Source organism: Henckelia pumila, chromosome 4 (assembly GCF_033568475.1).
Source record: "Henckelia pumila isolate YLH828 chromosome 4, ASM3356847v2, whole genome shotgun sequence".
Classification (NCBI taxonomy): Eukaryota; Viridiplantae; Streptophyta; class Magnoliopsida; order Lamiales; family Gesneriaceae; genus Henckelia; species Henckelia pumila.
The window spans coordinates 6,051,970-6,073,143 of NC_133123.1; the positions used below are offsets into that span (position 1 = coordinate 6,051,970).

At 34.2% G+C, this 21,174-nt stretch overlaps 3 protein-coding genes across 7 annotated transcripts; all 3 read right to left on the bottom strand.

Moving 5' to 3' along the window:
* Positions 1-190: 190 nt before the first annotated feature.
* LOC140865791 (urease accessory protein G) lies at positions 191-2,927 on the bottom strand. Its single transcript, XM_073270562.1, has 7 exons — positions 2,778-2,927; positions 2,475-2,651; positions 2,196-2,256; positions 1,150-1,351; positions 905-1,026; positions 709-813; positions 191-535 (listed from the first exon to the last, which is right to left on the bottom strand). The coding sequence occupies exons 1-7, from the start codon at positions 2,855-2,857 to the stop codon at positions 452-454; spliced, it is 831 nt and encodes a 276-aa protein (XP_073126663.1). The 5' UTR covers positions 2,858-2,927; the 3' UTR covers positions 191-451.
* A 6,777-nt stretch (positions 2,928-9,704) lies between these two features.
* LOC140863004 (actin-related protein 2/3 complex subunit 1A-like) lies at positions 9,705-16,060 on the bottom strand. 5 transcript variants are annotated; one of them, XM_073266082.1, is made up of 16 exons: positions 15,922-16,060; positions 15,743-15,826; positions 15,549-15,634; positions 15,231-15,307; positions 14,902-14,996; positions 14,422-14,491; positions 13,254-13,323; positions 12,195-12,268; positions 12,069-12,108; positions 11,465-11,546; positions 11,132-11,220; positions 10,969-11,054; positions 10,661-10,724; positions 10,233-10,327; positions 10,070-10,128; positions 9,705-9,971 (listed from the first exon to the last, which is right to left on the bottom strand). In XM_073266082.1, exons 2-16 carry the CDS (start codon positions 15,810-15,812, stop codon positions 9,907-9,909), a joined length of 1,122 nt encoding a protein of 373 aa, XP_073122183.1. In that variant the 5' UTR covers positions 15,813-15,826; positions 15,922-16,060; the 3' UTR covers positions 9,705-9,906. The 5 variants fall into 5 exon arrangements, 1 of the variants encoding a protein (XP_073122183.1); XR_012143814.1 differs by lacking the exon at positions 9,705-9,971 and having other exon boundaries at positions 10,233-10,320; XR_012143813.1 differs by lacking the exon at positions 9,705-9,971 and having other exon boundaries at positions 10,075-10,128; positions 10,233-10,583.
* Positions 16,061-16,697: 637 nt separating this feature from the next.
* LOC140865622 (uncharacterized) lies at positions 16,698-20,970 on the bottom strand. Its single transcript, XM_073270310.1, has 11 exons — positions 20,786-20,970; positions 20,462-20,503; positions 20,163-20,307; positions 19,419-19,648; positions 19,172-19,229; positions 18,766-18,843; positions 18,558-18,646; positions 17,952-18,033; positions 17,611-17,799; positions 17,355-17,503; positions 16,698-17,022 (listed from the first exon to the last, which is right to left on the bottom strand). The coding sequence occupies exons 1-10, from the start codon at positions 20,938-20,940 to the stop codon at positions 17,357-17,359; spliced, it is 1,215 nt and encodes a 404-aa protein (XP_073126411.1). The 5' UTR covers positions 20,941-20,970; the 3' UTR covers positions 16,698-17,022; positions 17,355-17,356.
* Between the last annotated feature and the right edge of the window lie 204 nt (positions 20,971-21,174).

Sequence of the window (21,174 nt, forward strand, 5' to 3'; positions counted from 1 at the left end):
TGGTGGAGGAGCTCGAAGGATCTCCCGAGCCGACCTCCTGGACCATCCTGTCTATCTAAGGATTGATCTTTACCTTAGGGTCGTCTTTGCGCTGAGGTGATTTCCTCATCGGGGTATCAATGTATATTAATTTTTAAAAATAATTTTATCTTAAAATAAATTTTCAATGAATACAATCATATCGGCGTAGTTTCCCTTTATAAAAAATTATTGTTCAAATTTTCCATTTTCATGATAATCTTGTATATAAATACAATGCATATTATTAGAAAAAGAAAATTCCAAAAAATTAAAGGAACCATTCAAGTATTGCTATTTTAGAAAGAACGCGGTAAAAAACATACTAAGCAGTAAGATTTCCTCGAGGATAACTGAAAACGTCTTTCGCACATCTTTTATTTGGATTTCAAAGAAAGTTGCATGACAGATACAGCATATTGCGTTGATGAAGTCATTTGCGCTTCTTCCCTGTTGCCACTTCCCAGGCCTCTAAAATGTGGCCAACTATCTCCTTAACACCAACACCATGCTTTACCTGCATGAACATTATTTTAGCTCATCATCCGTATCACCATATGCCATCTAAGTCAACAGAAAAACAAAATGATTCAAAGGAGCACCCAAAACAGGATGATCGAAAGCTATCCGACTTAAGAACATAGATAAGTTACGATTTTAATGTCCTGGAGTAGTGAAAAATTACAAAACCTGAGCAAAAACAAACGGACCACCATCCCTCATTCGAAGTGCATCACGTTGCATGACAGATAAATCAGCTCCAACTGCAGCAGCAATGTCTGTTTTGTTTATGACCTACAATTGGCTCAAAGGTAGACTTGAAATGATTAGACTGATTTAAAAATTTGACATGAGAAACACGGAAGCAGCAAAATAGAACGCCTACCAGGAGGTCAGCTTGTGTTATGCCTGGACCTCCTTTCCGAGGGATTTTGTCTCCGCCAGATACGTCTATTATATATATTATGTAATCAGCCAGTTCTCTGCTGAAGTTGGCAGCCAGATTGTCTACATGCAAGCAAGAAAAAATCAGGGCTTGTCTCAACATTCTTCACTCAAAATACTGATGCATTATTTAATGATTTTAGCAGCAAATATAATATCTGACCACTTGTACGAGTTCAGAAATACCTCCCCCAGATTCACAAAGAAGTATATCTGCTTTATGCAAGTTGGATAATTCCTCAAGAGGCCCGAGATTAATGCTGATATCTTCTCTGATAGCGGCATGAGGACAGCCACCTGTTTCTACAGCTCGAATCCTTTCCTCAGGAAGTGCTCCATGCTTTATCAAGAACTCACCATCCTCTTTAGTGAAAATGTCATTTGTTACCTATGATAATGGAAATAAAACAATCCATCTCAATCCAAGATATAAATCTTCATGTATTATAATGCAAAAAATCATTGTATGTTTAAAAGATATTTGCAATCTCCCAAAATAAAAGCACGCATCATAGATCCGAATACAATTCCCAAAACTATATTTTCTTTCAATTTATATATAACAGCAGAATTTTATCATTCCCCAAAAATACTCTATAATCACATAAATTTTTTCTCTTCGTGCCAAATTTAAAGCATCTCATTATCAATTAAAAGAATTAAATACATATGCGTTACATCACCAACCTAATAAATTATTATATGGCATGACATCTACTGTAAAAACTATCTCATCAAAAAATGAAACCAAATATAATCACATTATACCATGCAATATCTCAAAATACATTTTCGCAAGACCTACCAAAAACACCACAAACCTCACCATAAATTTCTCCAATTTTTCCAGCACTAATCATCACCTGTAGTGGCCCGCTAATGATGAGTTAAAACTCAATGATCAAAGATAAGAGCCAGGGGCTGAGGCTGCACTAGAATGGCTAAAATCAAGCCCCTTCAGCTTGCTTGAATTCCAATGTCCATAGCTTTTAGGTCACTGTAACCCACATTTATGACGCATATTTCAAGAGAGACATATCAGTGCTCCCAACTAGCAAATATTCGTTTTTGTTTGTTTGTTTCGAGTGAGATTTCACTAAAGATTTTGTCTTTGATTTGTGAATTTGGTGGTGAATGACTGAGTTATGCTCGACACTAGTACCACATCTTAGTCTTAATAAAGGAATACATCATATGAAAGGGAAAAAGCATCATAAAGAAGGTATACATACAGCTGCGAGACTGTACTTGTCCCTTAGAAGTTGGCATAAAGCAAGCATCAAAGCAGTCTTTCTGCAGAATAACAAACATTGGGTATCAAAACAAGAATACCGGAGAAATATAACTTTTCTTATTAGGCATAGGCTAAACAATTTGACTAAAAAACTTGACACATGAGAATTCACAAACAGTTCGACTGCACAATGGATAAACAATTCCCAACAAATAACAACAAAAAATCAGATTAAAAGGGACCATCTCACATAAATTAAGCAAGAAATTGGAAATACCCAGTTCCAACAGGCCCACCAATTCCAATGGTAAAAGCTCTTTCATTAAAATCCCTGTTAACAAGTGGAGGTGCTCTTCTGCTAAAGTAGCCTGGCGAGTAAATGGGTTCGTGAGTGTGAGGTGCCAGTCCATCATGGCTATGATACACCTTCCCATCTGGACCAACCCATGTTTCCCTGTTGAAATTCGAAACGCATCATCGCATCAGATTCAGGAACACAGCACCACATTGAACAAAATAACTTTACTCGAAAATGAATTAGTGCGTTGAACTTGAGGGGGAAATGGAAACGAAAAACTACTCGTGAGTATGATGGTCATGGTGGTGCTCATGGTCATGTTCATGGTCATGGTGGTGCGCATGATGCTCTTCAGACGCCATTGGATGAAAGTTTGCAGCGAGTTTGGCGGGGAGTCAACTCTTGCGCAAGCAATTGAAGGTGAAAGAGAGCAAAGTCAGTACTTCTTGGACTAAACTGAATTTGTAGATCCAAAATTTGTCCATTAACTTAAATGTAAAATAATAATAATAATAATAATAATAATAATAATAATAATAATAATAATAATAATAATAATAATAATAATAATAATAATAATAATAATAATAGTAGTAGTAGTAGTAGTAGTAATAATAATAGTAGTTTATTATACATAGTAAGCTTAAAAATTTTAATTGTTTTTTAAAAATACATTTGAAAAAATCAAAGTTCAAAATTGATCAAGCCAAACCAAGTGAATCGGACCAAACCGAAATCCAGATTTGATTTTTAGTTATTAATAATAGTTTGATTTTGTTTGCAATTTTACCAAAGGAATAAAATTGGTTAGGTTCGAGTTTTATAATATCGTTCTCATTTCCATGGCTAATAAATTTAGAATTGTTGAAAAATATTATTATTATTAATATTATGTTGAATATTGAATGTTGAATATTGAGTTGTAAAATGTGGAAAATTAGTGTGTGATGATGTAGATGATGTATTTATTTTTGGACTAATCTCAAATGTGGATCTATAAATAGGTCTTCATTTGTGATGAAAAACACAATTGAGTTGAGAGAAAAATATTATAAAGTGTGGAGTTTAAGAATATTTTGAGTTTTGGAGTTTTTACTTTTTACCATAAATTTTTACTTTTTCACAACACGTTATCAGCACGATCGCTCGAAGGTTCTCTATAATTTCCGACGCTCCAAAATACAAGAAGAAGTCAAAAATATTCAACAAGTAAGAATTTTTATTTTACTGTTTATATATTTTTATTGTGTATATATTAATATATAATATCATGTTATGAAAAAAAAAATAAGTTTTTTTTCAAAACTTGTTATAAATCCTGGGAGGATGTTAAGACGACATCCCACACTCCCGGTAAGAGATACGACAAGTATAAAAGCCTCTAAGGTTTTTAAACAATAACGTGATATATATTTATTATGTATATATATTAACTATATTAATATATAATTTCATGTTATTATATAAAAGGTTGTCTATGACACTGACCTTATAATAACGTGATATGATATATATTATTGTGTATTTATATACTAACCATATTTGTATAATCTCATGTTATTATATAAAAGGTTGTCTACGACACCGATCTTATAATAATGTGATATGATATACATAATTATTTAATTATGATTATCATTATATGCATTGCATCATTATCACAAATTTTTATTCAACACATACTCGATTTTTTTTCTTTACCCCCAATGGTCACAAACGGCTAATTTTTGCCCTATAAATATGTTCACTCAAACTCATTTTCAATCACACCAAATTCACTCTTTCTCTCAAAATATTTTCTCCTCGGTTTTTTTTTAAAAAAAGAAGAAGATGGTGTTTTTGACCTTTCTAAGGCTATTTTTCATAACGACTATGATCATCATGCTCACGAGTTTTGTACTCACCGGTGATTTTCCACCACAGATTTTTTTATCTATTTATATACGCACTTGTAATTTTCGTCCTTCCATTATTTTGTATTATCATACTAATAGAAATTAACTAATAAAATGCATTGTTATTTTTCTAGTACCACCATGTCAAATTTGGCAAAGATTGAATTCGTTGCGCTCGATATCACTGGAAAGAATTATATGTCATGGACTCTCGATGTAGAGATGCATCTTGAGTCATTGGGTCTAAGTGATACCATTAAAGAAATTAATATATCAACCTCACAAGATAAAGCAAAGGCAATGATTTTCTTACGCCGACATCTTGATGAAGGGTTGAAATGTGAGTATCTCACAGAAAAAGACCCAATGATTTTATGGAAAGGGTTGAAAGAAAGATTTGAGCATATAAGGGAAGTAATACTTCCGACCGCCCGTGATGAATGGAATTCGTTGAGAATCCAAGACTTTAAAAAAGTCAGTGATTATAATTCTGCGATGTATCGAATAGTCTCGCAATTAAAATTCTGTGGACTTGAAGTCACAGAGATGGAAATGCTTGAGAAAACGTTTTCCACTTTTCACGCATCAAATATAACTCTACAGCAACAGTATAGAGTGCGTGGTTTTACGAGATATTCTGAACTCATTGCATGTCTTCTTGTGGCGGAAAAGAACAACGAATTGTTAATAAGAAATCATCAATCCCGACCCACTGGATCAACGGCATTTCCTGAAGCAAATATCGTAATGAAAAATAAAACCAAAATCAAAGACATAGACCAAAATTTGGTCGTGGACGAGGTCGAGGAAGTGGGCGTGGGCGTGGACGTAAAAATTATCGCGGTCGTGGTCGTGGCCGTGGATATGAAAATAATCGAGATAGTTATTTCAATAACTCATCTCAAAAGAACGTCACGAACCACCCACCAAAAAGGCAGCATGAAAATACGAGTGAAAATGAAAATCACTCAAAAAGATCTGAGAGTGTTTGTTATAGATGTGACACTCCAGGACATTGGTCACATATTTGTCAAACCTCTGAGCACCTATGTAAGCTCTATAAAGAATCGACAAAGGGAAAAGGAAAAGAGACCAATTTTGTTGAAAATAGTGACCATTTAATTGGTTCAACTAGTTTCAATGCTTCAGATTTTTTGAATGATTTCGAAGACATTGATTAAAATATTGGTGGGATTAGATTGTAACAAATTTGTATTTTTTCTTGTATTATAAAGCATGTTATATTTTGCATTTATATTGTACTTAATTTTTCTTTATTGCATTTTTGTGAAGTTTGATATGGAAAATGCTATGAGCAAACATGGAAATAATATCATGGAAATTTGCATACCGGATAGTGGTACAACGCACACTATTCTGCGAGATGAAAGATATTTCTTGGAAATAAAACCAACAAAAACAATGGTGAATACAATATCAGGTCCTGGAGACTTGATTGAAGGTTGTGGTAAAGCACAATTTTTGTTACCAAATGGTACAAAATTTCTGATAAATGATGCTTTATATTCACCACAATCGAAAAGAAATTTGTTGAGTTTTAATGACATATATTCTCATGGATATGATACTGAGACGATAACTAATGGAAATCAGAAATATATGTGTCTTACCACATATAAATCAGAAAAGAAATATGTGGTTGAAAAATTATCAATGCTCTCTACTGGATTGCATTATACACATATAAGGTCAATCGAATCAAATATGGTGGTTAATAGTTCTTCAATATTAATCAATTGGCATGATCGATTGGGACATCCTGGTTCAATAATGATGCGAAGAATTATTGAAAATACGCATGGTCATCCATTGAAAGACGAGAAGATCTTTCAGAATAATAAGTTTCAATGTAAAGCATGTTCTCTTGGAAAACTTATTATAAGACCATCTCCAGCTAAAATCCAAACAGAATCACCCATATTTCTTGAACGCATTCAGGGTGATATTTGTGGGCCAATTCATCCACCATGTGGACCATTTCGATATTTTATGGTATTAATCGATGCCTCTAGCAGATGGTCACATGTATGCTTATTGTCAACTCGGAATGTGGCATTTGCAAGATTAATGGCTCAAATAATAAAATTGCGGAATCAATTTCCCGATTATACAATCAAGAAAATAAGACTTGATAATGCTGGAGAATTTACTTCCCAAACTTTCAATGACTATTGTATGTCAATGGGAATTACTGTTGAACATCATGTTGCTCATGTTCATACACAGAATGGATTAGCTGAATCATTGATTAAACGTCTAGAACTGATTGCTAGACCAATGATTATGAGAACAAAACTCCCTATTTCTATATGGGGACATGCAATTTTACATGCTGCGGCATTAATTCGCATCAGACCAAGTGCATATCATAAATTCTCCCCATTGCAGCTTGCATTTGGTAAAGAACCAAATATTTCTCATCTAAGAATTTTTGGATGTACGGTGTATGTGCCTATTGCACCACCTCAACGATAAAAAATGGGTCCTCAAAGAAAAATCGGTATTTATATCGGTTATGATAGCCCATCAATCATTCGATATCTTGAGCCTCAGACAGGCGATGTGTTTACAGCACGTTTTGCTGATTGTCATTTTAATGAAGAAATCTTTCCAATGTTAGGGGGAGAAAAGAAACACATCGAAAAAGAAATCACATGGTATGTACCATCATTGTTACATTTGGATCCAAGGACCAAATAATGTGAGAAAGATGTACAGCAAATTGTGCACTTGCAAAGAATTGCAAATCAAATACCAGATGCATTTGTAGACACAAAAGGGGTAACAAAATCATATATACATGCTGTAAATTCCCCTGCTCGAATTGAAATTCCAAAGAAACAAATTGAAGACACTCATGATGTCATAAAACGCTTGAAGCGTGGAAGGCCAGTCGGTTCCAAGGATAAAAATCCTCGGAAAAGAAAAGGCATAGAGAAACACGATGATCATAAAATAGAAAATGGTATTCCAGAAGAAACACCTGATGATGAAAATGTTCTGTCAGAACCACAAACTGACGAGAATCGTGAAATCTCTATCAATTATATTAATACTGGAAAAATATGGAACCGAAAAGATATAGAAGATATTGATGAGATATTTTCTTATAATATGGCATGTGACATCATAAATGAAAACGAGGATCATGAACCAAAAACCTTTGGTGAATGTAAAACTCACATGATTGGGCAAAATGGAAAGATGTCATCCAGGTTGAATTGGATTCGCTAAGTAAACGTAATGTTTTTGGACCTATAGTCCCCACACCTGAAGGTGTAAAACCTGTTGGATACAAATTGGTTTTTATTCGAAAGCGAAATGAGAAAAATGAAATAGTAAGATATAAAGCTAGACTTGTTGCACAAGATTTTTCTCAAAGGTCTGGAATTGATTATGAAAAAACTTATTCTCCTGTTATGGATGCAATTACGTTTCGATATTTGATTAGTTTGGCAGTGTCTGAAAATTTGGAAATGTGTCTGATGGATGTTGTTACAGCTTTACTTATACGGATCACTTGATAGTGATATATACATGAAAATCCCCGAAGGATTTAAGATGCCTGAGGCACAAAGTTTAAAACCCAGAGAATTTTATTCTGTAAAATTGCAAAGATCATTATATGGGTTGAAGCAATCCGGCCGAATGTGGTATAATCGGCTAAGTGAGCACTTGATGAAAAAGGGATATGTAAATGATCCAATATGCCCTTGTGTTTTCATCAAGAAAACAACATCCGGATGTGTAATTATTGCTGTATATGTTGATGATTTAAACATCATTGGAACGAATAAAAAAATTCAAGAGGTTATGATGTACTTGAAGGAAGAATTCGAAATGAAGGATCTTGGAAAAACCAAGTACTGTCTGGGTTTGCAAATAGAACAAAAAAAATGTGGAATTTTTGTTCATCAGGAAAATTATACAGAAAAGATCCTTAAACGTTTTAATATGGATAAATCAAATCCATTAAGTACTCCAATGGTTGTAAGATCATTAAACATAGAAAATGATTCATTCCGTCCATGTGAAGATGATGAAGTTATTCTTGGTCCAGAAGTACCATATCTAAGTGTCATTGGTGCCCTTATGTATCTTGCAAATTGCACTAGACCAGATATATCTTTTGCTGTAAATTTATTGGCAAGATTCAGTTCATATCCAACAAAGAGGCACTGGAACGGAATTAAACATATATTTCGTTATCTACGAGGAACGACAGATTTGGGACTTTTGTACTCAAAAGACACCAATCAAAGTATCATTGGTTATGCCGATGTTGGATATTTATCTGATCCACATAAGGCACGTTCCCAAACCGGATATGTATTTACTCGTGGAGGCACCGCAATTTCTTGGCGTTCACAGAAACAAACACTCGTAACAACTTCATCAAATCACGCTGAGATTATTGCGCTACATGAAGCAAGTCGTGAATGTGTTTGGCTAAAATCAATGACACAACATATCCAAACTTCTTGTGGATTATCAGTAGACAAGAAGCCTGTGACGTTGTATGAAGACAATGCTGCATGTATTGCTCAAATGAAAGAAGGATACATCAAAAGTGACAGAACAAAACATATACCCCCAAAGTTCTTTGCCTACACTCAAAAGCTTGAGAAGAATAAAGATATTGATATCTGTTATATTCAATCAAGTGAGAACTCATCAGATCTCTTCACAAAGGCACTTCCCACGACGATATTCAGAAAACATATATACAACATTGGGATGCGCAATCTGCGGAATATATGAAGAATCACTCATGTTAACATGAGAGGGAGTTTACGTGGCTGCACTCTTTTTTTCTTACTATGGTTTTTATCCCACTGGGTTTTTCCTAGTAAGGTTTTTAACGAGACATTATAAAACACGTAATAAAGACAGTCATCATATCACGATCATCATCACAAGGGGGAGTGTTGAAAAATATTATTATTATTAATATTATGTTGAATATTGAATGTTGAATATTGAGTTGTAAAATGTGGAAAATTAGTGTGTGATTATGTAGATGATGATGTATTTATTTTTGGACTAATCTCAAATGTGGATCTATAAATAGGTCTTCATTTGTGATGAAAAACACAATTGAGTTGAGAAAAAAATATTATAAAGTGTGGAGTTTAAGAATATTTTGAGTTTTGGAGTTTTTACTTTTTACCATAAATTTTTACTTTTTCACAACAAGAATATATCATTATTAGTCATCATAATATTTTATATATTCATGAAGACATAATTCTAAGATTATTATGAGAACGAATTAAAAATATAGAATTCTCATTATAAATCATGCTAAACCGTTAGAATGACAGAATGTACCACAAAGGAGCGCAATCAAATTTTGGTTTCCAACTACTACAGAAACATTAATACAAAAAGCCATGATCAAATATGTTCTGCAAAATACATCAATAACAAACTGGTTGGCATCAAATATGAGAGGATAATCGCTGCTGTGAATGCGGCCGACGAACATCATATCCTCAGAAGTATTCTAATAAATCTTGTTGAGTTTCCAAATCCCATATTACTACCTTTCCATCCAATCCTGTGATTAATATTTCCGATGATAAATAAGTGTCCTGCCATATGTGTGAGTACCTTGAAGAAATAATACTATACAAATTCAAGGGCGCCTAATCCAACCTGAAGTGCTGAACCTGGTGACCACAGTATCCCCTGCTTTCTTGAAGGGGACGATGCAACTAGAATTTGGAACAAGGAAAAAGTAGCTTATTTTACTGCTGTTGTCTGATGTCAAAGGCATCTGTAGAGTAAAGGTGAAAATGAGGAGTAAGCATGACTGTACTTGATACAGTTGTCGTGTGTTCTTGAAGGTTCAATGGCGTCGCTGCTGCTTCCATATCTTGATTGGCCATAAAATTTTCCTAACTTTCCTGAAAACTGGGTAAAAAGAACATGAAAGACATAAAATGAAGAAAATTGCCTACAGCAAACTTAAAGAGGAAAAAGTTTTAAAACACAAATATGGAAGGGATGGTAGGACGAAACTTGTAATTCAGAAGACAATAGACAGGACTCGCACCTCGAAAAAAATGAGGTTGATGCACTATTATAACAAGTAAAATGCCAAATAACTTGTGCATTTAGATATTCAGGATCAGGATGCAGACCTCCGGTGCAATTTGGACTAGATATTCTGAATAGTCAGTAATCGACTCAAGGGTTTTGCATTTGTTTTCAGAGGGATTTAAAGTTTAAGATAAAAATGCATACCTGTGATCCATATTTTGCACTTGACGAAGATGTCTTCCTCTCATCAAGATACCTCAAGAAACTCCTAAAGATAGTAAAAAAAATACAGATCCAATTTTATAGAGAAGTAAAACACTTGCAATGAAGAATGTAATCACCGATTTTTCTACAACGGGTATGCATATACAGTCGTCAGTCAGTGGACGAAAAATGGACAAGATAAAAATATCTTCTTCTTCATAAAATTATCAAAAGTAAGATGGAAACCAGATGAGATGACAATCAATCAATCATAGAACAGAAACAGTTTATTCCAGGTGTTAACTCACCATAATCCCCTTTCATCTGCAGCGAATACCATAGGATTACAATCAAATCCCACACCGATAACCATTCTCTCGGAAATGAATAAAACCTAAAGCATATGTATCAATCAGTGATTAAAATAAACGAAGAAACTAAGAAAATTACAGAGAATGGATGCTGACCCACATCACGAAGAGGCAAATCATGGAATGCCACACTTTGAGCTGATGGAGAAGGGCCGACTTCATCAACAAAGTAGATCATTGAATTGTGACCTGAGGTTTTATCCCAATTAAATGTGCAAATATTTACTAATTACTCCATGCTTAACTAAATCAATATAAAAAATTTAGATGAGGTAAAATAAATATACAGGAATCACTTTTTCTAGAGGTTGCAAACACTCCCTAAGAAATAAACCCATCAATTAAATTTCAGACAAATACCAACTGCATTTGGATATCTTTGCGCACAAGCAAAGATCATTCTGACAATGAAGCAAAGTGATGAATTTCTTACCTACGTAGGCTAAGGTATTGCCACTTGGAGACCATTTCATACCGAAAGCCCAACTAAATGAAAGATCAAGCTGCATGATTTGCTGCCTCAAGCAAATAAAGCAAAAGAAAATCAACTGGAGATCAAGTATTCCATACAGACAAAAAGATGGTGATGGCAAATGAAACTTACACGCTATTGTTTCTGAATGAAACATTAATATAAATATTATGAATCAATAGACATGTTTTTCTAGCCGTTGTTCACATATTTATTCGAGTTCTCTAAATTATATTAGTTTTCAGGTGCTTCACAAATTTGTGATTCTTCCAATTCTTAGGTAATGTAATTTCCTTCCCAAATGAAATCAAGGGCGTCATTTAAATCAAGAAAACAAAATCAAGGAAAATCGGTGTATTCCTTAAATTGCATAAATAATATATTTCATTAACACAACACATTTGCCAGCTCTTGTTTCTAGTACTGGCATTTCTAGCAATAAATGATATTACCAGGACTCTTGTGCCGTTATTTTCTACTGGAAGCATAAATTTATAAATTTTATCACTCTAATGGACCAATGGGTTCTTTCTTAACACAAGCTTAAATAAGCATAAAGTAGTACCTCTCCAAATTTTGAATCTGACGAAGAAACTGAAGAGTCCCTGGTTAATGGGAGACTGTCAGATATCAGGGAAAAATGTTTGATTCAGAAAGCATGATAATTTCCAGTAACTTCGTGGTAACATACCTTGTGTCCACACCTTTGATGAAAGTAGAGAATACTCGACATTTTCCATCTGTTGATGTTGTTGCCAGTAATGCCTAAAATATCATTACAACAGAAGGGAAAAGGAAGAAGGTCAACCAATGTATTTAACTCAAGGAGAAAAATCTAATACACTTGTTGGACATCATCTATATGTGAAATGGTACATGAACTGGCTGCTGGATTCAATCAGGGAGCAGATAAAGAGGGTGACAATGAAGAGCAATAATTCGCTATTAATATTTATATTATTTAATAGAAGCTGAAAAAAAAAAAACTCAAGTGCATCAACTAGTGCAATACAATTGAATTCATAAAAGCACAAGTTATTGGCCCTGTTTGCAATTTGTGCTCTCGAACCATTTTGCCACTTCATACACACCGTGGTCAGATAACAACTAAATAAAAAAAAAGTAGCAAGATTATCCCATGTGTTCAATCTATTCATTTGTTGCAAAATTGGTAGTAAACGGGAACTTTATGTCTTCAATGAAGGTCCTCCACTCCTTTTGGCCACATATGGGAATCATGGGTATTGAATCTTAGCAAGGACTAAGGAGAGGGAAAACAGAAAGCATTGAAGATTAATTTTCATCACATTTTTCTTTGGACATAGCATATAATCATTTCAAATACTTCGATGAAATTGTGTACGTCGGAAAATTCATCTCATATAAATATTAAGATATTCATGATGAAATTAATATGAGCATTTCACATTTTCCTTCAAAACCAAATTATAGAAAATTATTTTCTTTTTTGCACGAAGTATCAGATTAAACATGGTCCTTACTCCTTATAACACTTTAGTGGATATTCCAAAATCAATAAAGCTTACATTCACGTGTGTCCCATGACATGCACAGATGAGTGCTTCCACTTTAAATAAGAGACATAGAAGATGGCATATGCCCTTTTCCGAAAGGAACAATGACAAAGTGGCAAAGTGAGAATGTGCATTTGAAACTGTATGCAATTATGCACTGAGAACTGGCCACTTAGATAATATGCAAGTGCAGATGATAACTGACAATAACTCACATTATTTGGGTGCCAAGCAACACTTGTCACAGAAGATTCATGTCGCTTTCTAATAACCTTACTTACCCACCTGGGAAGTAACAAAGTAGATGGACATTAGCATCAAGATACTAATATTTACACATGCAGAAAGACAATGAGATCCCTAAAACATAAAAAATGCAACTTGTAAAATCCAATTGGTCAAAAGGAAAATAGTAATAGAGAAAAATATGTTCTCAAAAAAAAAAATAATAGAGAAAAATATCTTCTCAGATAAACTAATTTTGACGCCCAGAAATTAAGCCATTGAACTAAACAATGCCTTCGACAAGGAAGAATCCGAATTTCAATATGTCATTCATAACTCTGAATAAACAGGCCGTGCACAGCATTCTGGAAATGATGTTTACCCAGTTGACTGAAGAGGCGCAATGTCCAGACATTAAAGAATGCATTTTCCCATTTGTAAATTGTATCATTCTCACTTCACTAGTCTCACCTAATTTGCCAGCCATTTTTAGCGCCATATTGATTGCTTGCAAGATTTAATCAGTTCAATCCTGATCATAAACTTTTTCTTTTTTTCAAAAAATAGTCTATAACAGCAAATAGAAAAGAGAACTTCCAAATCTAAAATAGCACGATTAGTTCTGCTTGCATATCCAGGATTATATGCTTGAATCCAGGATTAGTTCTGATTGCAAATCATAGCTTAGAATGTTTGTCTGAAATCAACATCTAACGAATTTCAATCTAAAATAACACGATTATGTAACCACATTCCTTCTTCCACTTGCCTTAATTACATAAGCTCTCAAGATAAGCATGTAAAAAGAAAGAACTAATTACATAATGTCATTTAATATCAGGTTGTATTTTAAATTGATTGTGCAGCATGTAAATACAATCTTTAGGAATTTATTATCTAACATTCTTTAGGGCTCTGAAGAGATATATTTCAAAACAAAGTACTGAAAAATGCACACTATTCCATATCGATGTGCGCATACAGGTAGAGAACATGAACTTGTGTTACTAATGGCTTCTAGTACCATTAATTAACAGGCTGGATCACAAAATAGATAGATATTCACATCAAAAGAGCAAAATAATAAGCATGCTCAGGTTGAAACAGAACAATGCAGTGCTACTCAATTGATAATATGCGACAACTGAACAATCGTACCAATTGTTTTCTTGCTCGTAATAACATATACAAACAGTTTTAGCTCCACTTCCAACAGCAAACTTATTTTCTGTAAGAGAGAGCCAAACCATTAGAAAACTGAACCGGACCCTGTTAAAAAATGGTTATTTTGACCTAAATCAAATGAAACCTGCGAAGGACCTTAACGACCACACACTATAATGTCAACAAAAGTTTATATTCGGATGATCAAAGAACAAAATCTCAGACAACAGAAATTACTCACAATTTTCAACAAATAAGAGGGAGCAAAAACTTTCAATAATTCCATTACCTACAAACTTTAAAAAGAACTGCTCATACTCACATCTATTTAAAAGTCAAGCCATACTGCTGGTGTCTAAAAATTACATGAAAATTATACCATCATGTTACTCAATATTTGCTAAAAATTGCTATAAGACTGTTGAAATAAATTATAGTCCAAACATTTAAACAGTTTATAACAGACATCCATACCTTTTGGACTCCAATGTACACAAAGCGCAGCGCGATTTAGCCTAAGGATAACAAGTGTTGGCACCCACTGTGTCATTTCTTGGGACCAAACATATCTAAAAAGAAAGTTTAATGGGGTCAGTTACAACGAAATTCGATTGCAACAACAAGAAAAAATAAAGAGGAGGGCCTTGAAATTGTGTTCGAAGTGAGGAATGAAGCATGCAACACATTTTGCCTTCACTTAAAAGTTGTCATCTTTTACAAATTTCAATCAAGTCAAACGGCAAGAAAACAGATGCTTTGAGTGATACAGACAGAACAACAGGTGTTCAAATACGATCACTTACGAATTTCTATCATGTGAAACAGTGACTATTCTGTTCGAGTTTCTGCTCCAATCTATTCCAGAAACAATTTGGTCATGCTGCGATAGAAAAGACCCAAAAAAAAAAAAGTGAGATGCAAAGTGCAGTAACTGATGCGCCAAGCGAGTTCCATATAAAAATGAAAAGCTACTCAAAAACTCCATCTAGCCAAAAAAAATTTCTAAAAAAAATGCAAAACCCCAGTTGCTAAATCCTCAAAGATAAAGCCTTTTATAATGAAAGAGAAACTTAAGAGTAATCTGCCGATATAAATAAATACAAAGCCACCGTGAGTTTTACCTTCTGAAGAACATGGATCTTCTCCCACTTCTCTTCCAACAACTTATAAATGTGCACTTCGTTATTATTCGGACAGAATGCCACCACTGAAATTGGAGAGGAAACATATCATCACCAATTCAACTACTAAAAAAATCCCACAAGCACGCATCACGTGAGCAAAAGGAAATCATGAGATTCGATATGGGAAGTACTGGATTCATCCGGGCTCCAAACATGGCAAGTAATGCACTGAGCGAACTGATGAACTGAAACAGCGGCCATAAACTGGAATTTATCTGCAGTTGTTGATACAAAGGGAAAGGTTTAGGTGGAAACTTGTACGATTTCAACGAGAAAATCTGGAAAATAGTAGATCGGAATTCAAAATCACCCGGAAGCAAATTGCCGAGGAGCTATACTATGATCTTCTCTTCTACAGCAGGTGACAGACGGGAAGTCGTTCCCGAGTTCGTTCTTTATTTTGGTTGTATACTTGTCCTTATTCCTATTTTAGCCTTCAATGGTGCTCCAAAATTGGATTCTTTGAACAAAATTTATTTAATAGAGCATGTTTTTTTTTTTTTTTTTTATATGAAACAAGTCGTGAAGCCCGTCGAAGCGTGAAAGTGCTTCAAGCTTTTCAAGCGCCAGCTTAGAACGAGCTTAAGCGTGAAAAAACGTTTTAAATATTTGCTATAATCTTAATTATTTTAAAACAAACATTAAATAAAATGTTAAATTAATTATAAATATATGATTTAATAGATAATTCAAGTTCTAAACTATACATATACACATTTATAAAAATGTTTTCATTTTAAAAAATAAATAAAATCTTTTGTTTTAAAAAGCGATCGCTTATCGACCTTAAGCGTATTAAAGCTTAGCTTAATCTCGTTTTTAGAACATTGATAAATAATAATACATGGCAGCTTGTCTGAAACTTTTGCAAGTCAATCTAGTACTCTACTGATTTTTGCTTCGTGACTCTGATATGCTGGCTCGACTTTTAATTCTTTCCGTACTACTGGGGGCAATTGGTGAATCCAATCTTTACCGATTTTCAAACGATATTTCTAAAATCGAATAGCAACACAATGCTTTTTGTTGGAGATTATCGTAGGTACAAAATCAATAGAAGAATGGACACAAATTGATATACCAAAACAACTTTCTTTTTGTTCTTTTTTGCCAGTGTTGTTCACTCTACATTTCATGTATAAAATCTATACATATACTGGAATTTTTATACATTAAAGTGGAGTGTATGCAACAAAAAGCAGAATGCAAATAGTCTTTCTTTTTTTTTTTTCCCTCTCTCTTTCTGTGTTGGTTTGTCGACCAGGAAAAGCAAATAATAACCTTGAAATATATAAAAACTAAGATTATATTGGTCAAATACCAAAACTTCAACTTTAACCTAATCCTTTTCTCTGATACACATTTCTTTTGAAAGCTCTCGTTAGCCCCTTCATCGCTCGGGAGTTTATACCTGGAAATCGAATGACCACCATTAGAGTGAAAGGAAGTTTGTGGCATGAGTACAATTTATAAATATTCTAATCTAACAAAGTAAAAGGGCCAAAAAATTCAAGAATATTTGGAGCACTAAATACGAGAACAAACAAATCCACATTACCCCAAAATTCCCTATTTGTTTCAGAAAATAAAGATGAAAACTAATCAACTTGCAATGACAACAAAACAAAAATGAATAGAAAAAGGCATTGAAGAAGAATATATACGGGATTTAGAAAATAGAAAGCAAGGGGAGAGGAACAAACAGATAAATGTAGGAAGAGCAATCAGGAAATGACTCCTAACCTTCAACGTGAAATCCAAGAGGAGAACCCCACCAGTGGAACCAGAAATATCAAACCATAGCTGACAAAGCTATCAATTTGCTGCACATTTTCAATCTGGTCAAGAACAGTATTCCAAGTGCGTGTAAACGGACAATTTACATGTTTATCCTGCAGAATAAATCATCCTCGTCACTTCGACGCACAAGGAAACTGGATGGTCAAAACAACAAATTAAAACATGGCCTCTATCTGAAAGAGTATAGAGTGCTGCTCACTTGTATGTTAGGCTCGGCTAGTTCTTGTGGAAATTCTGAAGTTTCAAGTGTTCTTCCTTTATCCCTGCCCGACGGATTCTGATGCATCTCAATTCTAGCTTTATTTGAGTGTCTGCCAGAGAAGGCTCGATAAGCTGAATCAGTATGGATTGTCTCCATAACAGACCCAAAGAAGTTGGTCACAGGTACCTAAACTCAGTATGAAGGTCAAATTAGGAACAATTAATAATCTGATTTTAGGTGATATTCAGTCGTAATCTCCTCAATCTTTCTTTTTGAACTCATCTCCCTTTTTACAACAATTATAGAAAAACAACGCAAGCTATCTGATTACCATATACCTCTGCCAGATGTCGTTGGTATAAATCCGTTCGATAGTATGCAGTTGACATCAATAGGTTTGGATTATAAGAGTTGAAAAGACTGAAATACAAAGGGAAAATTCAAGCCTCAAATCAACAATTCTGAAGTTAGGTAAAAGGAACATGTAGAGCAAGATTAATGACAACAATATATAAAGATTTGGTTTCTTGTATGTGGAATAGGGAAACTGATTTTCATTTTATCCATTAACTTCTCTATTAAATTTTCAAAATTTGATTTTGGTGCACTAACTATTATATTTTTTTGGCTATTTTGATTCGATTGCTGACGTAACATCTGACAAGTTAGCAATTTTTTATGTCACGCCAACAACAATTACACCAAAATAGGTGAAAATTAAAAGTCAGTGTACTAAAACAAAACCGTAAAACTTAATGGACCAAAAAAACTATTTTTCCCCGTGCAATATTATTAGAACAAGCACAATCTGGTCATTCAATTAAAAAAGTCACTATATTGAGTTGCCATCAAATTCTGATCAAGGATCACCTTATAGCCTAAAGATCAAAAGACAGACCCGGGATTATAACAGTTATCATGCATATGTTCTCTTTCAATTTTACCTGCTCAACGAGGCATTGTCGTACATGTTTAACCTCTCAAAGAAAGCAAGAGTATAAAATGTGAACCTATCCACAACAGATACACCAACCTGTACCAAAAGAACTAATGAGAAAAAATACGACAAGAATTCAAGACTTGACACAGAGATTAAGAATAAAATCTACCAATCTTCGTAAGCAAAGAAGATAATAGATAGGTAAAATTTACATCAGAGTCCAAGTGATGTGAGTATGAATTCTCTCCTTTCTTGCTACTTCCAATAGCCAAAACACCGGGAGATTGAAGCTGCCAAACAAAAAAGGGCACTTCTTTTTTGTCAGTTAATTCTGTAAGGAAAAATTCATACTTATTGCACCTTGAGAGAAAGAGGGATACTGAATAAACACTGAAAGCATGATAAAGCAGTGCACCCTGTCAGTTTAAACTAAGGGAAGAACACTTCGTGTAAAATACAACGTAACTAGAGAATCTAAATTTCCTTTTGCCATGATCATGCGCTAGCTGTGTTCATGTAATTATCAACTGAAGCAAGAAAAACTATTCCAACCAAGGCACCAGCTAAAAACATATGGCAAGGATATCATGACACAAAAAAAGGGAAAAACGCAATCACCTGAGAAAAAAGAGTGGCAGCTTGGCAAGTATCTACCATTATCAACAGCTCCTTAAATCTGATAATTTCAGAACATAATCCAGGCAACAGTCGTTATTTCGTATCGACCATTAAAAAAAATTGGTTGGTTTTCTTACATTTCATGTCCAAAGAAAAGAGTGAGGGAAGAAAGAGAGAGAAGAGCCTTCAAAGACTCAAAGAAACCACAAGTGCTTTCTAAAAATTAACCAGCTAGACAAACCCTTACCTACGCTTTTCCTTCATTTGTTTCACTGCATCAGCTAAGTCATGGCTCTGAAGCTCCTCTGCGTCCTGAAATTTGAGAAACTCATCCCCACCATGCCCAGTCATGTAAAGAAGTATGTGGCTACCTTCATCACTCAGAAGTCGTTTTGACCTTGGGACAGCTGTTTCATGACGTCCCGTCAACACTCTCAGAAAATTTTCAACAGTCACTTCATAACCTCGATAATCTACCTAAATTTGAGAATGGCAAGTCATTCATGAGAAAAACACTAGGAAATTTTGAATCAAATAAAAATGTTCACAGCCATCAGCCATCAGCCATGACTAGAGAACAAAATCACATGTTATTTATTTAGAGAATCGTCCTTTAATGGAATTTTAGTGCTTAGTAGAGGAGGTTGAGGTAAATAATAAATTTTCACTTCAATTCAGTACTCCACAAATAGCAAGAAGAAAGCATTAAATATATCTCATGAAAGACTCAATCATAAACTTTTCTAGGTATTTTAAATGATTAGTGGAATAAAAGCACACCTACTTGAACTCATTACTCACATCAAATGTATATATTCTAACAAACTTGTAACCAATTGAAGGCACAAGAACAATCATTTCAATAGTGCCACGAAAACATCACTCCGTTGAAATCAAGTCGCGTATATCAACTGTATATAAACATCACAAAACGAAGCTCTCTGAATGGAATTCATCGGGGATCCAAGTATCCAACAGAAAATAAACTTACCTCAACATTATCTCCATACAAATTGAGACGGTGATTTTCATTGTTGAAGACCTGAGCAGGGAACTTGTTTCGAGAATTGCAAGCCATATCATCAGCCAACATAAGAATTATCCTTTCATCAGGAATTCCTAACCGTTTGACAGTCCTGAAGATGACATACAAATTCAGAAAACAAGGGAAATTAAGATATGTATGCATTATTTTTCCTTGAATAGAAAGCACAAATATCAAGTTTAGAATATTACAACAATAACAGACAACAAACAATGAAGAAAATGTAGAAGCAAACCAACTGTTACCTATACAGGGATAAAGTATTTGCCATGTGCCGATAATTAAACCTGAAGGACAGAAACAAAAACAAATCAACATATTCACATTGAATTTCAAAAGGGGATTCTGGATACATAACATACACCAATTCAGGAGTAACAGTTTGATTCCTCTTGGAGGTACTATTTAACGCATATCATTTGAAATTTGGGAACAAAATCAAACTCCTTGACAATCGAGTACCGGTACTCCTCAAATTGATCAACTTCTCCACAAGCCCACGAGTTTAAATTAGCAGAAACAAACTTTTCAATGAAAGAGCAGCTGAACTCAATGAGAAAGAAAATTACCAGAAGCGCGAGGTGCAGACAAGAACTGCCCAGTTGTTGGTGTGCATTGTGGAGGAAGAAGAAGAAGAAGCAAAGGCACTCGACGGGATCGCATTGGAGAGACACAGTAAGAGGACGGAGATCAGAAGTTGCCAAGATTTGAACAAGCTCTCCATTTTCTATGAAATTTATCAAGGGACGTTGGCTGTGCCTCCTTATTTATTCAAGGAGTAATTCTTCTTGTATTTTATACTATTTTTTTATTAAAAAAAAAACTTATACGATCGAGCATTTGAGAGAACTTGATAAAAATCGTATCGACTCCAAAGCTTATTTATTTACTAATTTTGTCCTTAAAAAAGCATAAAATAAATTATGAATGTATTATTAGTTTCATTGTTCGATGTATT

Excerpts from the sequence above, each read along its gene's own strand:
- LOC140865791 (XM_073270562.1), bottom strand. The coding sequence starts at position 2,857 with ATGGCGTCTGAAGAGCATCATGCGCACCACCATGACCATGAACATGAC. Across the intron at positions 1,352-2,195 it reads ACAAGTACAGTCTCGCAGCT|GTAACAAATGACATTTTCAC; the intron begins GTATGTATACCT and ends CCATTATCATAG. Across the intron at positions 814-904 it reads TAACACAAGCTGACCTCCTG|GTCATAAACAAAACAGACAT; the intron begins GTAGGCGTTCTA and ends AGCCAATTGTAG.
- LOC140863004 (XM_073266082.1), bottom strand. The coding sequence starts at position 15,812 with ATGGCCGCTGTTTCAGTTCATCAGTTCGCTCAGTGCATTACTTGCCAT. Across the intron at positions 12,269-13,253 it reads TTGCTTGGCACCCAAATAAT|GCATTACTGGCAACAACATC; the intron begins GTGAGTTATTGT and ends ATGATATTTTAG. Across the intron at positions 9,972-10,069 it reads CACCAGGTTCAGCACTTCAG|GATTGGATGGAAAGGTAGTA; the intron begins GTTGGATTAGGC and ends TATTAATCACAG.
- LOC140865622 (XM_073270310.1), bottom strand. The coding sequence starts at position 20,940 with ATGGAGAGCTTGTTCAAATCTTGGCAACTTCTGATCTCCGTCCTCTTA. Across the intron at positions 20,308-20,461 it reads AATACTTTATCCCTGTATAG|GACTGTCAAACGGTTAGGAA; the intron begins GTAACAGTTGGT and ends TGTCATCTTCAG. Across the intron at positions 17,504-17,610 it reads TAGCCGAGCCTAACATACAA|GATAAACATGTAAATTGTCC; the intron begins GTGAGCAGCACT and ends TTTATTCTGCAG.